The 18,667-nt window shown below is 37.1% G+C and overlaps 1 protein-coding gene across 18 annotated transcripts in view; it reads left to right on the forward strand.

Moving 5' to 3' along the window:
- The first annotated feature begins 3,608 nt into the window (after positions 1-3,608).
- cadpsa (Ca2+-dependent activator protein for secretion a) overlaps positions 3,609-18,667 on the forward strand; it is a 136,670-nt gene continuing 121,611 nt past the window's right edge. For 4 of the 18 annotated variants that reach the window (XM_051911569.1, XM_051911573.1, XM_051911576.1 and 1 more), the window contains exons 1-2: positions 3,612-4,024; positions 4,169-4,526. In XM_051911569.1, coding sequence (XP_051767529.1) covers positions 4,191-4,526 — 336 coding nt within the window. In that variant the 5' untranslated portion in view covers positions 3,612-4,024; positions 4,169-4,190. Of the gene's footprint in view, positions 4,025-4,168; positions 4,527-18,667 lie in introns of all 18 variants that reach the window. The other 14 variants (XM_051911566.1, XM_051911567.1, XM_051911572.1 and 11 more) reach the window with 10 other exon arrangements.

Raw genomic sequence — 18,667 nt, forward strand, 5'->3', positions numbered from 1 at the left:
CGTATGAAAGCTACGCTGGCCCACGTTCAGTGATGCAAAATTGGGCGGGACATAAAATCAGAGAGCGGAAAGCGCGCCACTGTTCTCTGAAACTGGAAAAAGCAGCTGTGGTGCCTGTTTCGTTCAAAGGCTAAAGTTTCGTTTTCTTGAAAAGGGTAATTAAACTATGGGATGAACGTGGCACGTTTTAGACACTTTCAGTTTTGCTATCGCTGCTGAAAGAAAAAACTCAGGTTGAACCAACATAAGCGTATGCATGTTTTATCTTGGTCTCCCTTTAGAGAGGTTTTGGCCACTTTATAGTTGGGCACACGGGCAGGTATCAAACTTTAATAAAACAGTTAATTAAGCTATTATAAACACACACACACGCTTACATTTTATGTATACATTATGTTATTGGGTGAGATTTCAACATGGATCCAGATGGGATTTGCGGCTGACTACGTGAGAGGTCAAAGACTAATGTGACCAACAGGGTCAGCTTTTATGTTTTCTGTATATATCATGATCAAAAGACTTTTTTTGAATAAAATTTTTAATGTAATCAACATGAATTGTTGGTAGTATTAATATGTGAATACTGAACTTGCTAGTCTGCATGAGATATATAATTTATATCTGAAAAACCACCTCGGGCTATGAGTGCAATACCAATATCTAATCTCTTTTCATATTACAAAAGCTTTTAAAAACAACCCCGCCTCTATAGGAAACAGTTTAAGACAATCGTGATTAAAATTCAAAAAGATGCAATTAAACTGAGAGTCACTCAGAGAATTTGTTGACATTCAGTAAACTCCAAACCCTAGATCAAATAAAATATTATAAAGATTGTAATATTTTAATCATCTATAGTTAATGAATGATGTCAATTTTTAAGCCAACCCAAGGCTCGGAAATGGCTTTTTAGTGTGTAGTTAACATTGCTACAATATACCTCCTTTTAAGCAGCTGTGTATTTAAAAACCTAAGGTGCAAACAAGTTGCCACTAGGACTACAATGGTTGTATAATGAATCAAGCAGGTAAACACACATCATTGTGGTAGTTTTAGTCTTTATTTAGCAACTACCAGTTTTGGGGGTTAACGTGCTATAATTAACTTGAGTTATGTAATCAGATTACTTTTTCAAGTAACTAGTAAAGTAACGCATTACTTTTTCAATTTACAACAAAATATCTAAGTTACTTTTTCAAATAAGTAACACAAGTTACTTTTTCACATTTATTGACTGACAGCTCTCCTGTCCCCATGTTGAGAGAAATAAAGTGCAGAGGCGTTGTGTGTGCTATGTAAACATGATGGATATTGTAGTTCTATACTAAATGTGAACATGCATTTACTCATATCACTTGCACAAAAACATTCAGTACTTGTGCTTCTAAGTGGCGTATTTTCCTCCTTGTTTCAAGCGTGTTGTTTTTGAATCACTCTTTCCACACTCTTTTTTTGACGACTGCACACTGTGCTTACTGTGCGTATTACCACCTAGTGGACTCTTCTATCCTGTTTGCGCAAGCGCTGTTGCACGCGCACTGTCCGCGCGGTCTCAAAATTTGGGCTGCACGCGGATGGGGTGTGCGGATGTCCGCGAGCCTCCGGATGACGAAAATTATGTCATGCAGACAGTGTACAAACGTGGACAACTTGGGCTTAACTGTATTAAATTACACAAATATAGGCTACTTAATGTATTTAATCTCACTTTATTAACCAATGTCTTTGCTGCCGACCTTCAATGATCTAATTCATCCATACTAAGGCCCTGTTCCAAATGGCACCCTAAACCCTCACGGTCTTCCTCTGAGTCCGCACTTTCACGACATAATGCCGCTTTGACTGCCGGGTAAAGTCTTCTGCGTAGCTCACAGTGGCCCTGTCCCAAATGGCACCCTAAACACTCACGGCCTTCCTACGAGTCCACACTTTCGTGACGTAACGTTGCTTTGACTGTCGGGAAGAAGTCTGACGTGGAGCTCGCACCAGTGCAAAAGTGCGCATCGAGGGCGCATATCGGCCGCAAAGGGGGCACTCGCGAGCACCCTTCTGAAGCCTAAAATTGACAAATGGGACACCCTACGGTCTCGTGGACTTAACGGACACGCGCACGCGGCAGCCATTGTAAGTCCACAAGACTGAAAGTGCACAGAAGTGTGCCATTTGGGACAGGGCCAGTCTTGCGGGCTCAGCATCGAGGGTGCATAGCAGCCACAAAGGGGGCGCTCACGAGCACCCTTCTTTAAGCTTAAATGACGAATGGGACACCCTAGGGTCTTAACGGACACGCGTACGCAGCGGCCATTGTAAGTCCACAAGACCGAAAGTGCACATTAAGTGTGCCATTTGGGACAGGGCCTAATTATGAAAAATGTGTTGAACTTCCTTCTCCTGTATCCTATTCTTCTTTAATCCAGAATGGCAGCACAGCTGATAGGTTTGTTTGAGCTGCACCCTCTACTGTACAGGCGTAAATATGCATTTCCTTCAGCCTGAGGCTTATTTATTTCACTTTTAGAAAGGGCCTTAACATTTGCCAAAAATACAACTTTTTTGTTGCTTTTTAATTAACAAACAAACAAGCCCAGCCCAGGTGATAAAAAGTAACGCAAAAGTAATGGAATGCATTACTTTTCATAAAAAGTAACTAAGTAACACAATTAGTTACTTTTTTAGGGAGTAACGCAATATTGTAATGCTTTACTTTAAAAAAAGCAATTTTTCCCCAACGTTGGCAGCTACACACAGTATAGCTTTAAAATACACGGTTGAGTTATGTAGCCTAACAACTTTTAATTTAAGCTATATTTTAAGGACATTTTAAGGAATAGTTATTCTTATTCAAAAAATTCTTTAAAAAAACAACAACTCTAAAATCAAAAACTTTTTGACTTAAAAATCTGAAGTAAAATCAAAGTTGTGGCGTGCAGTAATAAGTTTATTGCATTTTCATTATAGTTTAATTTTCATTATAATTTAATGGGCCTGTCTTAATACACACATGCGGTCATAAGAAGGCTTAAATGTATTTTGTAAAGTGTTTTCAACTGCTTTTTAGCACCGCAATTACTGAATTGTGTCATCTGTTACAGAGACTACTGAACAGATGTTTAGAAGTTTAGATTATTTTAAAGTTCAAAGTATTGAAAATCAAAATCTGTAAAAACTTTACTTACATTTTTCCACACACTTGTGGTCTTGAACATGGGCACAATACCAGACACATGTAATGTAAGTATCCAAGTGTTCAAGTTCAAAGACCTCAAGTGGTTATAGGGACAGGCAGTGACTCTAAAAAAACATAAAACAATAACATGAATCTATAAGAAAATACAGAAATGACTGTTTAATTTAAAGTTAAATTGATGGAAACAAATATGTAACTAGCTATAATGACGTTTTACAGTGTTACAGCTTATGTTTTATTACCAAAAATGTTGAATAATTTAACCACTGTTTTCAAAACCAATAAGAAAACGCGCGCGCGCACACACACACACACACACACTCACAGACGCACACAACAACAACGGACGACAACGCAGATGGATTAAGTAAAATCAGTAGGAAGTCGTGGATTAATTCCTAAACTTCTTTTCCCTAATAGTAGAAACACAAACACAAAGTTGCTTGAGTCTAATTTTAGGAACTGCTGTAGTTGTTAACGGTCAATTACATGTGGTGAATTTCGTGCGCGAGAGAAACAGCGATAGTGGCTGTCGCGGAAATCACGTCAATGACCCCCTCCCCCTCCAGCTTCAGTTCAGAACCACGGTCAGCTCTCAGCGCGTGCCGCTCTCATTGTCAGTATATTGTCAGTACCATTCGGTACTAAATTGAAAGACTGCCGGAGGAAACCAGGAAAACAGCAGCCGCGAATCGTTTTACGACCCTCCCCGTGTTATCTTCCATTAAACCCGTTATGGTGAACGGAGAGTTAAACGAAGAAAACACGTAAGCAGCAACAATTTAATTCGGTGGAAGACTACTGGCTGTTGGAGGAGCTTTTTCACTCGCGCTGAGGGTAAGTGACACTTTTCATGTCGCGTTTGGATTGTAGACTGTGGAAAATTAAGCGTCTTCCCTACTTTTCCGTCCTCTGAAGCGAGTTACAGATGGGTTTTATTACTAAAAAAGACGCCGCTTGATTTCTCTCTCTTGATTTCAGGGAAGCAAGAACTTACATTAAAATGTTGGACCCATCATCCAGCGAGGAGGAGGCGGAGGAGGTTGTGGAAGAAGAGCGCAAAGTGGTGGCGGCGCCCAAGGCTGGTGGTCCTCGGGTGTCTCCAAGCAGGACCAGCGAAAGCTCCGGTGGGTTGCAGCCAAGCCGAAGCACCAATGCCCGTCCAACGAGCCCGTGCCCCTCAGTGGCGATCGACAAGGAAAAGGATGATTTGGAAAAGATGCAAAGGGAGGAAGAGGAGAGAAAGAAGAGGCTCCAGCTTTACGTCTTTGTGATGCGCTGTATTGCCTATCCGTTTAACGCGAAGCAGCCGACCGACATGGCGAGACGACAGCAAAAGGTAAGAGGGCAAAGGCGCATGCAACAGATTGCTGTTGAAATGAAAAATTGGTAAGCAGCACTGTTCTGGCTGTACACAAAAAATTTAGCCTAGGAGAGATGATTGATTCAGCTCTAAGTTAAATCAACATAAAAATGCATCAAGAAATTAATTTATTCCTGTTCTCCAATGCATTAGGACTCAACATTATGTTTTATTATATATATATATATATATATTTATTTATTTATTTTTTTTATTTTTTTTCAGGTGTATGCTCTTAAAATATCATGTAAAAATAGCATTTCCCTCAAGATCAGGAGCCCTCTCGCATCTTCTCTGATACTTCTGATAAAATTGTACAAAAATTGCAGGGGTTTTCAATGTGGGGTCCATGGACCCCCAGGGGACCGCAAGAGATTGCTAGGGGCTCTTTTGAAATGTTTAGAGAAAAACTGTGTAAAAAAAATATATATACAAAATTTAAATAAATAAATAGATTGAAATAAGTAAATAAGCTAATAATAATGTAACTTATAAATAAACATTTTCCAAATGATATTTTGACATCGTTAATAAGATTCTTTTTCACAGTATAAACTCACTACCTCCCCCAAGCATCTTAAATCAGGATATCAGAACCAAAAAATAATGACTGTATATGTGCAATACTCAGACTGAGAGAGATGTTCACAAAATACTCTGAAAGTTTCCCACAGAAACAAGGAGTGCGCTTTTGTTTTTCACGGTTGACACATTTTCCAATACTGCATATTGGCAGACGTTTCCAATTACTCACTCTCATGTTCTTCTGTCTACTTTACTTTAGCACATCTGTTGACTGAGTTTGCAGCATGTTAAAGAGAAAAGTATGTGTTTTTGAGGTGGAACTGGTGTAGATGAAATGGTAGCGGCGATTTCTCGTTAGTACTGGGTGGTGTGTTAGTTAGCCAAAACAGATTACTTCTCAGATAACCTTTTAGTGGAACAGTATCACACTTATGCATACTTGTTTACTATTGCGCTTTGGGAAAACATCTAAGATATATGCTTTGTTTCTTGGAATGCTTGTTTTATGTGTTTTGTTGTCTAAGGATATAAAGATGCATAAATCTAGATGGTTTTTGGAAGTTCAGGGCACTGACAAGTTGGCTTTGTGAACATAATAAATATCACAAACATGTCAGTGGTCTTCTGGCAACATACAAATCTTAAAACCCCGTAGAAGCATTTAAGATTGTAGAAAACACAATTTATTTGATGCAACTTTGCTCTCAGGGGTTTCTATCAACAAGGGTGAATGTATCCCTTGTGAAAATAGCAATACCATTAGGCATTTCCTCAGATCCTAAGAGAGAAAATAGCTGATTGTTATTCAGGAATGATGAAATCTGGTTTACTAGTTGTCATGATCTCTTCATGGCAGTGTAGAGTTGCATTCAAAACATGCTTCTGTATAAGAATAGTTCATTTAAGGCTTGTTGCTTATCAAATATAAGTCAAAACCAAATTTCTGAAAGCTCCAAAGCTCTTTAATCCTGAAAACTAACAAAGAGGCAGCCGTGCCACATTAGCACGATGTTTGAGATCAAGACTTGGTGTTTGAGACATTTCTCCTGGCTTCGAATCAAAGGCAGAGCTCTGACAGAATGAAGTTGTCTTTTATGTCAGGATCTTGAATAATTTATGTGTTCATCATATCCATGAGTGCCTTATTCAGAAACGTTTATCATATATGGTAGCTTGGAGAGGTTTTAATTGTGCAGTGTATTTCGGTGCCGATACATTATGTATTGTTTGAATTTCAGATCCGCCTCATTTTAAGACTCACTGTGAGTTTCATTTCATACAATCTAAGGTCAAAAACAAGTCTGTCTGTCTTATTTGATTGTGTCGCCAGGGGCTTGTTTGCTTGCTGCTATTGTCTTTGGAGACAGTGCCTTGGGACAATAAAAAGAGTCTCTGTGGGAAGTTATTCTCCAGCCGGTGATGTGTCCTCACAGATAAGACTCGTGTGAGACAAAACATCAGGAACCAGCGGGTTGCCTTGGATATACAATTGTGTTTTGTTACACTGTATATTTCTTTGCTGTTATTGTTCTACAGAGACGTTCTTAGTCAAGAAGAATCTGATAGGCGTATAGATTTTATTAATCATCTCAAATAGAAGATGCTTTGATCAGTCATATCGTACATGTTGTGATGGTGTTGTTTCGAGAGTAGATAGAAATTCAATACAACTCAGTGCTCAGAGATAATAGTCTACTCTAATCATTAGTCAGACATCTTTAGCTAGAGATCTGCCTTGGCCAAACTTAGAAACCTATTATATTTCTTTAGTTAATATTTATTTAAAGGTGCAATTACATTTATCACAGTTTTTGCCTGAAAGTTAACTAATGTGAACCATAAAGAGTTAGTTCACCCAAAAATGAAAATTCTATCATTAATTACTCACCCTCATGTCGTTCCACACCCGTAAGACCTTCGTTCATCTTCTGAACACAAATTAAGACATTTTTGATGAAATCCGAGAGCTTTCTGACCTCCGATAGACTGCAACGTTATTACCACTTTCAAGGCCCAGAAAAGACATTGTTAAAGTAGTCCATTTGACTACATTGGTTCAACCTAAATGTTATAAAACGATGAGAATACTTTTTGTGTGCAAAAAAACAAACAACAATAACAACTTTATTCAACAATTTCTTCTTTTCCATGTCAGTCTCCTATGCTATTTACATTGTAAACATACTAAGCTGGCGTTCTGACGTAGAACCTGGAAGCGCTGCACTGTGTTTACTACGTGAATAGTGTAGGTGACTGACATGGAAGAGAAGAAGTTGAATAAATTAGTTATTTTTGTTTGTTTTTTGTGCAAAGTATTCTTGTCGCTTTATAACATTAAGGTTGAACCACTGTAGCCTAGTGTTGTCAAAAGTACTGACTGCGATCCCAAATTGGTACTGAAATTTTAAAAATGTGATTCATAAAAACCTCTGATTGGCAATTGTGTTCACGCGCTCATCAGATATGTCTGTGATTGGCAGCAATGATCAACGCTTCAAAAACATGTAAATAGACATCAATGACGCTCTTCACCGAGTGCTTACACAGATACACACAGGAGTGTTAAAAAACAGCCGTCTACCCGCTCTCGCTTTCAAATTCAAACACTTCTGTGTGCTTTCAAACGCTCCCATGTGTAGCCAATCACAGACATATCTAATCAGCGCGTAAACACAAAAGCCAATCAGATGTGTATATGAATCCGCTCAACAGCGCTCAAAGCCCTCACATTTTTAAAATTTCGGTACTGACTAAGTATCGCGGTCGGTACTTTTGACAACACTACTGTAGTCACATGGACTATTTTAACGATGTCTTTACTGCCTTTGTGCGCCTTGAAAGTGGTAATAACGTTGCAGTCTATCGGAGATCAGAGAGCTCTTGGATTTCATCAAAAATATCTTAATTTGTGTTCCGAAGATGAACAAAGGTCTTACAGGTTTGGAACGACATGAGGGTGAGTAATTAATGACAGAAATCCCTTTAACCCTTTAGCATTTGACCAGGCCTGTTTATATCAACCCTGGCTCATTGGAAAAACATGCCTGTTGTGACATGAAATTATATTATGTTGTTTCTTGCATGTTTCTCCAAACTTTCTATGTGAAATGTCCAGTTGAGTGGTTAAAAAGCATGCTCGGTTTTATCCCAAACTGATGAAAGTGACTCTGGCAACGTTTTATTATGGTGGTTGTTGTATGTATTGTGGCAGTTGGAAAATGAAATGTCCGGTGAGTGGCGCTAAAAGGGTAATGCTCTATCACCTTTGAAAATAATGCACCAAACCTTACACTAAACCTATTCAATAGTGTTAACAAAAGCAAATGTGAGCTAAAAATGCTTTGCTGAAGCAACCATGACATTTTAGCTTGCATCTACAAGTGTTCTTTTATCATGACTTGTGTTTCACAGGACTTGAATCAATCTATAAACGTAATCATAATTTGTGTTAAAAGGAATAAGGAATGTTGGTGTTTTGCTGCTAATGTTCATTTCAGCTGGAAACTGCTGTGGATTGTATGTATAGGTACATTTTTTGGAGTTTTGTTAGTGGAGGTAAGTTTTTTTCAATAAGCCTATGTTGGTTTATATGATGGATAAGATGGAAATTTTCATTATACTCCAAGCAATATTGCTAATTCATGCTGGTTATTATTATTGATATTTTAGTGGATGAATGAGTTAACTAGTCAGATGAGGATGTAAATGCAACTATCTTCGCATGTTATGATCTCAGCCCTCAGAGACAGATTATTAATACCTCAGCATCTATCTTCGATTATGCATTTTTACTAAATATATGCAAACGTCTTTAAAGTTTTATAAATACACTGATTTTTATCATCAATAGTAGGCTACTGTGCATCGTTGTTGTTGTTGTTGTTGTTGTTATTAAGTTCTGTGGAAATATCAAATTAACATTAGTGTTTGTTTACCCCCATTCCCCCCCCCCCCATCTTTAATTATGATGTAGTGACATGATAATTCACCCGTCTTATGATTATAAGCAGCTCTGCTGTTTTTATTCACGCAGGACTTGCTCATGCCGACAACTAAATGTGGAAACTCCTCACGGTGCTTTTTTGCTGTCTGCTTCAAAAATGGTAGTTCAGTCAGTTTATTAGTCATGATGACAAGGTGCAGGCTGTCACATACTTAATGATCAGTAGGACCATGTCAGATGTCTTACGCTGCTGCCGCTCGCTGTCTCCGGCATACACCCACCCACACACTGAATGGAGAGCCTAATTAAGAAGGCTATTAACAATATCTCCTACAATGTCTTCTCTCTCTCTTCCTTTCTTTCTCATTCTCACTCTCTCTCACACACTGTAAGACAGACCAACACAAATATACACACATTTAGAGACAAGCAAGCAGGCACAACAGAAAGACTGTTCAGGGAAGGTAGTTACAGTGAGCACACATGCACATCTAAAGCCCAGTCAATTACGCCTCTAATGAGTTTTGCATAAAATAAAACAACAAAAAAGCCACAAATAGAGACATTAATTAGGGCAGAGTGCAACTACAAGAGCTAGAGCAATATGGAGAGATTTTGAACCTTATTAACCTCAGTGCCAGATATGACGACCAACAACATATATGGTGGTATCTGTGTTTCGCTGTGGTAGATTACCTATTTCTAGAGATTAATATAAGGAGAAGAGATGGACCACTCGTGTATATATGTCTATGCATATGAATGGGAGACATTGTAATGATGGTGCCTTTAGTTTCTACCTTAGTTGAAAGAGTCAATCAGCTTTTGTTAGTGGCATCACAACGCTTAATAGAGTGCAAAAGTGGCCGCACACTTTTTTTAACATAGGGATTTTAAAAAAAAGAGTTATAAGCTATGAAACAAATCGACCAGCTATGAGGTGAATCGCAACATTAAAAGGATAGTTCACCCAAAAATGAAAATTGTCCCATGATTTACTCACCCTCAAGCCATCTTAGGTGTATATGACTATCTTCTTTCAGACGAACACAATCAGAGATATATTTTAAAATATCCTTAGTCCTCCAAGGTTTATAATGGTTGTGAATGGGAACCCAAATAAAAAATAAAAAAAAATAAAAAAAAATCCATATGACTCCAGAGGTTTAATAAAGGTCTTTTTGAAATATCCATATTTAAAACTTTATAAACTTTATTAAAAATGACACAATGATGAACGTGAAGGTGCAGAGGAGAGGGCAAAACAAAACAAGAAATTTCAAAGAGAAATGTCAGAGGATATTTTATGGATGATGTATTTTTTTTTTTTTATAATTTGGGTTCCCATTCACAACCATTATAATCCTTGGAGGACTAAGGATATTTTTAAATATATATCCGATTGTGCTCGCCTGAAAGAAGATAGTCATATACACTTAGGATGGCTTGAGTGTGAGTAAATCATGGGATAATTTTCATTTTTGGGTGAACTATCCTTTTAAGAATTTTAATCTGAAGCAAAAACAGTATGTGAAAATCGGGCAAAAAGACAAATTGACACGACTTTGCACTTAATGAGTTTAATGAGGAAAAGAACTACAATCCCATGAAGCATTGTGAATGACATAATCAAATTAAAAGCGATGGAGAAATATAAAATTATTGATAGATAGATAGATAGATAGATAGATAGAAATATTTGTGCATCATGGGTAATGTAGTTTTTCATGTCGTTTTTCCACAATTCTGCTGTTAAACATGAATATTTAAAAATTAGTTGAAACAATGTGATCTTATGGCTTCAACAGACAACCTCGTAGCTCACAGTAGGTCTGTCTTTAACGGTTTATCAGTTAGAGTTTAAAATCAATCGCCCTATGGAAGTGAATGGGGTTTTTTACTTCCGGAACTGACTGTTGCACTCTATATGGCAGCTGTCTGACTGGAAGTCCTGCATTACAGTATGATTCTTTTCATGATTTGAACTTCAAAAACACAATTTATGATACCATTATTATAACATTTTTATTCTGATTTGAGATCATTCAAACATTTGAGGTTTTTTTTAACATAATCTTGACTAATGGTTTTGGAGATTTCAGACTTTCCCCTTTCAAGTACATAGGAGCTGTATGTGTGTGACTGGACATAGCCGCCCGAGGGCATTACCAAGATGGCCGCTGGGTGCAATGAATTGCCTTAAAGAGATTTTAGTATTACGTAGCATGATCTGATCCTTCTCCATAGAACACTGTAACATTGGACAAGAAATGAGAATATTCTAAATGGTAAGCATGGAGTGAAAGATGTCCTCAGATGATCCTACAAGATATAAGCTGCTAGCAGTGTAATTTGATGCCTTTATGAGAGTGCTGATTGAGTTATTGCATGACATCATTTACCACAGTCTACTTTACTCTACTAGAGAATAATAGCACTACGATACCACACAGCAGCATTTTCAGAAGCATTATGATAAAACTCCTTTAAACTGTTGTGTCTGTCTTGTCAAGATGTTCAGATACAATTATTTGCTCAATTTAAATTACAGGGCTTGTTCATGAGATGAAGTTAATTACAGCCCTCATTTAAAACAATGACAGTATCATTTCCTCTCTTTTATTTTTGTATTATTATAACGAATACCTTTTTTTTTTTTACTGCATTTAGCCATTTCTCTGTTTTTTTTTGAGGCAGAGAGAAAGGAAGATTATTCAAAAAAACGTATTGATATATCTCTCCACAAATCCATTTTCTTTTCCACTCCCTCGCTGAGCAAAGAGGCGATGTTCAACGCCCGTCTTGTGCTTAGGAGGGCAAGAATCTGAAAGGCCATTGTGTTAGAGACAAACCATAACCCAGATAAGAGCTCTCTGTCTGTGAACGGTCTGCCGAGGTGCCTCTCACAGCTAATAGACGGATGCACCAAAATGGCCTTAAGAGCCCTACTAGCTGAATAGGCCTGATCTGAGGTCAGCAGGCTTTCATTGTGGGCTGAAGTTCTTGATGTGCAGGCAGGAGGGAAGATTGCTATTGTGATTGCCATGATGGATTCAGAATGAAGCGCTGGCTGATCTTGGGTCAGCTGTAAGCAGGAGAGGCACATAAACTAGGCTGTTATTGAAAATCCATGCAAAAGATTTCTGGAATTAGCTCAGATTGAAAAGGAAATCTTGAAATTGGTTGGATGTGGATAGATGTTTTAAGTGTGTAGTTGTTGTTGGTATAAATTATTAATGGCATTCATACTTAATTCAGATTGTGCAAAATGTTTTATAAATGGTTTACCTTAACATTGCTAATATGAAAAGTCCACAGTGGCTCATAATATTGCAAACATAACATGTTATAATTTTTATTTTATTATTATTTTTTTTTTTTAATTTGCAAATGTTTGGCTTTTATATATATATATATATATATATATATAAAGGGGACATTTTTAAAATTATTTTAATATGTTCCTTGAGGTTCACTTATAATGTTATTTTTTTTGCACAAGGAAACAAATATATATATATGCATAAAAACGTATTTTGAACCTTCGTTCTGTCCCTCTGCTCTGTCTGAAATTATCAGTTTTTAAGGGGCAGCTCCTTTAAGGCTTGTCAATAAACGGCCACTGTTATGATTGTTAATGTCATTAGGAAACTGTATCAACGCCCACTCGCTATTGCACGTGAGTAAGTGTTTTGAAAACATTGTCCATATAAAACTGTCATTTACTAGCAAATCGTTATGAAATCATTTACTTACGGTTTGTGATAAAGCTGCTGTCAGATCCAATCTCTCCATTACACTGTGCCTTGTTTATAAGACCAAATGCTCCGAACAAACATATAATCCTCAAATGTGATCTGGGACGCCATTAAAATAAACAAATCCACTTGTTTCTGACGCTGGGATCCTTCTGGTGTCTGTACAGAGTCGCAAACAAACTGTTTAAACTGAATGCGTCAAAGCGAACGTTCTTTCACTCTTCCATTTGTCCTGTTGTCGACAGTGTGTGGAATATGTCAGAAACTGAATGTGCATCTGTATACTGTATCCAGTGTAGACAGCATCAGTGATTATAATGGATTATTTTTGCTTTTAACAAAACGTGATGCAACGCTCACATCCAGTGTAGGCAATTGTCAGCCATTAAGCAACTGAATGGCAGTGGGCGGGGCCTATAGTGTGATGATGTATAACTAATTGTCGATGTCTTCCACTGAAGGCAGTCGTATGTAAATGGATTTGCCCCTGTGACATCACGGGTCTCGCAATATCAAAATGAGCCATTTTTGGACCTTGTTTAAATAAATGTATTTCACAAGACCTCTTATATGTCAACAGATCAAGGCAAATTTGACTTTTCATGTTATGACCCCTTTAAACTTTTTTGAGAGTTGTCTTGATTGAAATTTATTATTATTACATTATATTTTAATTTGTTTTAACTTAATTTAATTCGATTTTTTGAATTGTGTGTGTGTTGAACTCCCGCATGAGCACCACTGCACATGCACTAAACACTAGATCACAGCTCCTCAGACTTGAATGAATATTCATTCCGTTTGCTTTTTTATGTTTTTGGCAAGAACTGTACTGAGTGGAAACAGAAATCGCTACATTTGTGTATACTTGCCTGTGTGGATTTAGCAAAATTTTGTCTAACACTAGCACTAATGAGCAAAGCACACACAGACGTTCATGTATCCATGATGAGTGTGTTTATTTGTATGAACGGGTGCTTGTGCATGTGCTTGAATAAAGCAGCGCAAAGGCTGTGGGAGGATGACCCCTTCATTTGCTCTTTGTTGGTTGTTTGTAATCTGGGATTACGCATCCATTTGCCTTCTGTGATCTGTTACATAACAGTCTCTATATGCACAAGAGTTTCTGTGTGAATTAAGATGGTTCAAGATACATTACACATAAATTTGGTGGACAGCAGTGTTCGTTCAGGTGTTTAGATAGGCTGACGGTATGAAAAATTATCAGTATCAAAAAGATTTGATTTAAAAAGTACTACGGGATTAAGAACTATATCCTTTCCAGATGGGTTCAAATTAAGGGTGTCTCAAAGTAGTACTTTTATATTCAGAACAACATGTTGATTATAAAACTGTGGAAGCCAGTTTTTCCTTCAGTAAAAAATAAATTAGTTAAAGGATTAGTTCACTTAAGAATTAAAATTTCCTGATAATTTACTCACCCCCATGTCATCCAAGATGTTTATGTCTTTCTTTCTTCAGTTGAAAAGAAGTTAAGGAAAAGGAAAACATTCCAACGTGATTACGTAATGCGTGGAACATCGCAGAGCTAGTGCAAGATGAGCATTTGTGGTTAAAAATTATATCAATTTTTATTTATTTATTTTTTTAGAAAATGACCAATCATTTTGCTAGATAAGACCCTTATTCCTCGGCTGTGATTGTGTAGAGCCCTTTGAAGCTGCACTGAAACTGCAATTTGGACCTTCAACCTGTTGATAGCTGTTGAAGTCCACTATATGGAGAAAAATCTTGGAATGTTTTCCTCAAAAACCTTCATTTCTTTTCGACTGAAGAAAGAAAGACATAAACAAATTGGATGACATGGGGGTAAGTAAATTTTAACTCTGAAATGAACTAATCCTTTAATTAATGATATTGTTTAAAATACAAATTTAAGTCACATAGTGACATATAAAGTCACATTGTGAAACATGAAGTGACAGTTATGACAAATAGTTGCACTAGAATAAAGTGCAATAAAGTCGAAATTGTTAGATATAAAGTCATAATTGTGAGAATTAATGTTGCAATTATGAGATATAAAGATGCAAATGTGAAATATGAAGTCGGAATTGTTAGATATAAAGTCATAATGGTGAGAAATAAAATTGCAATTACGAGAAATAAAGATGCAAATGTGAAATATGAAGATGCAATTACCTTATTTTTTACTCTAAAGGCATAAACGGGCTTCCGTATAAAACTGTCAAGTCATAAACAAAGAAACAACTGACAAATAGGCTACGTTCAGACTGCACGTACATGTGGCCCAAATCCAATGTTTTTGTTTTTGTTTTTTTTTGGCTCACATGTGACTCTGTGATCTGTTTTTGTCATGACAGTGTGAATATCACAAACCACATAGAATTCACTTCCATATATGATCCTAAATCCGAAACCGGTTTGATGCTATGCAATGTGATCACAGTCTGAATAGTCATATTGGAACTCATGAGACTTTTACCCTTTTACCCTTTGTTTATAATATTGCTTGCACATAAATTCGCTCAGTTCCGCGCCAGATCACACAATAAATAAAGCATAATCATTTACTTTAATGTCCTCGTGTTTATTTCCATATGACAGTGTGCTGTGTGACGTCTTTTTATCGTTCTTTTGTGCATGCGGGTCAGTTCAGGACCATGATCTGTTCACACTGGAACCTGATATTGGCCACATTTAAAACAACAATGTGAACAGCTAAACAAAAAAATCTCAGCAATAAATCAGAATTGAGCATTAAGGCATGCATTGTGAATGCAGCCGTAGTTCTGTGTCTGCTTTACCTGCAGGGAATGCAGTGTTTTAATGACTATACAATATTATACGATTACCTTTCAGTGAACGCTCTAGAAGTCTGGAGCGCTTGCTTTACTGTCAACCATCAATGCTGGAACTCAGGCAGCATCACTCATAAACTAAACATAACATCCAGAAGACATGAAAAGAAAGACAGCAAGAGAGAAAGACAGACAGGCAGAGACTCAAGGGACATGAAAGCAGTGTTTCTCTCTACCCCGGGCTCACTGATCACTAATGGGAATCTGTTCTCAGGGAGAAACTCCAGCCGCCATTCCCACGCAATCAACATGAGCCCAGTGGGCACCTGGGGAACACAACTCACACACAAACACGCACGCACACACACAAATAGGCACATTCCATCATAAAGTCAAAAGGATGCGCTAACAATGACAGGCAATCTTATAAGTGCACAGAGCGTATAAATGACACACAAATGCAATCGTTGCAGTACATTCAGACTAGAATACTCTGTAAGTATTATTATAAGCTGTATGTAAGAAGATTTATTGAATTCCAGAGTTGTCATATTGTTACCTGACAGCTGAATGAATGGAAGCCTTCTGCTGAGTTTTACATACACTACCATTCAAAAGTCTGGAGCTTTTTTTTTTTTTTTTTGCATTTATGCTCCCCATGGCTACATTTATTTAATTCAAAATACAGTAAAACAGTAATACTGTGTAATATTTTTACAATTTAAAATAACTATTTTCTATTTGAATATATTTTACAATTAATTCATTTCTGTGAAATAAACAAAGCTGAATTTTCATCAGTCATCACTCCAGTCTTCAGTGTCACATGATCCTTCAGAAATCATTCTAATATGCTGATTAATATTAATGTTGAAACCTGCTGTGCTGATTAATATTTTTATGGAAACAGTGATTAATTTTTTTCAAATTATTAGATTTTTTTGTAGCAATGTAAAGGTCTTTGCTCACTTTTGATCACTTTAATTGCATCCTTCCTAAATAAAAGTACTGATATGTTTAAAATAAAACAAATTTAAATCAATTTAAATAAGTAAAAGTCTTACCTCAAACATTTGAGTGGCAGTGCTATTTTGACTTTATCTCACAGTGTGAATATATTTCTTATTTTAAACTTAATTTAACTTTTTTGAGGTGGAAATAAGCTTCCATAGAGAGATATGCTTTTCATGAATGAGTTTTTCATAAATATGCTTTCAAACAACAATTACAACAAAACCAGCTTGCATGAAAACAGCTAACTTTTGCCACAATATCAGTTAAAGTCAACATTAATTTATTTACTTTCTCATTATATGTTTCTGGTCTTATTGTGCATAATTTGTCGATAAAGGCTTTTTTCCAAGATTTTTTTTTCATGTGATTTTAATTGAAATATGAAGCCTTTGTAACCGTCCAGAATGTTATAACTTGCTCCGCCTCTGAAACAACTTTATATTTCATGTGACATCACCAAACCCTCTTATTTTTCAGCCCCTCCCCTTCTAACAAACAAGCCAGTCTAATCCCACCATACTTTTTTCTCATTGAATATTGTTTTTCACTCGGAAACATAATATTATGGAAGTGAAATAAGTTTACTTTGAACAATTACAGACAGCATTTAAAAAAAAAAAAAAAAAAAAAATGTTCATTTGTTAAAGCATTATGAATGCAGTAAAGTTGTGGTATACAAACCAGTAAGTGGTTTGCTTTCAGACTAGTAGCTGATTCACACTTGCTGCTTGATCTTTATCCAATATATTTTTTAGATCATTATATTTGTTCTTTAAAACATTATGCTGCCTGCACAACTATATATGCTAGAAATTGCATCATTTTGAAGCCCCTTATTTTACAGTAAAGAGTCAAACAATACAGTCTTGCTTTCTGACTGAGTGACATTTGAAAAGCCTTTCTTGTGTCCCACGAGCTCTCTCTCCCACTTATTATTGTCTCCGTCTCTCTCACTGGTAAACAGAGCAAAAAAAAGCCATGGACATGGTATGTTGACTCTCCTGTCGAACAAAACCAAATGCGACGCTCCGTTGAGCGTGAAGGGAAGCAGAGACTCTGCTCTGTGAAAAAACAGCTCTCTGTGGAAGAGCTATTGCTGGAATTATGTGCTTTCAGCATCCGCACTAGGAAGGTCACATCGCGGACCGCCACTTTAATGGGAGGATGCGCTATAAGGATCAACACTTTATATAGATCATGTTGAAAAACTCTCTCAAGTGCCCTCCTAAACAGAGGAGGAGTCAATTTAAATGTGTAAACCTCACTCTGATACAAGCACAGGGCTTAGGTTGGCTCTAATGAAGTCCACTGAGTCAATTTTAACCTCTAGCTTAGTGTTTTTTCACATCCTCTAAACATGGACTTTTTCTAGTCGTCTGTTCAATCATATAAGCTTCCCTTCCCCCCATGTGTCCCCACCCCCACTCCAGTGGCGGAACACACTGTGGATGCCAGTAAGGTTTTAGCAGATTGATACCACTCAGGCTTTGCCATCATTATTATCTAGTATTCTAGTTAGCATATGTGTCTGTGTTAGTAAATTACTACCCATAGATTCAATGACAAGGGTCTGCGTTTTGTCAGTTGCTATAGTAACCAGCAACAGGCAGGTGTGAGGTGGATCTAAGGTTGTGTGTGTGTAGCCTGTAGCAGTTTAGCATATAAAGAGACTGTATAACAAAACTGGACTACTGTACTTTATTTAGCTTCTGTGAATCAGATTTTTGGAACATTACAGTTTACGAACAGAGAAAGGGAGGGTCTGAATGGACAGCGTGAGAGTCATTAGCTGTATTTATTGCAGCCTCTGCTCCAGCTGCACCAGCGTGTGCCAACAGCAGTAAAATAGCCATAACCACACGTTTAACAACATGATAGTTTAATCTTTACAGGGAGGAAATGAGTAATTTCCAAAGAATTAAAGAATAGGAAAGGACTGACGGGAGAGAATGAGGGATGGAGGAGCAGAAGAGGTGAATGATTCATTAAAGATTTCCAATTAAATTCTGCTCAGTCATTAATTCTATGACCATTCGTTATGGAGAGTCTCTGGTGACAGGCTGTTCATTCATTGCACTGCACACTTTTGATATT

This window comes from Ctenopharyngodon idella, chromosome 11, assembly GCF_019924925.1.
Source record: "Ctenopharyngodon idella isolate HZGC_01 chromosome 11, HZGC01, whole genome shotgun sequence".
NCBI lineage: Eukaryota > Metazoa > Chordata > Actinopteri > Cypriniformes > Xenocyprididae > Ctenopharyngodon > Ctenopharyngodon idella.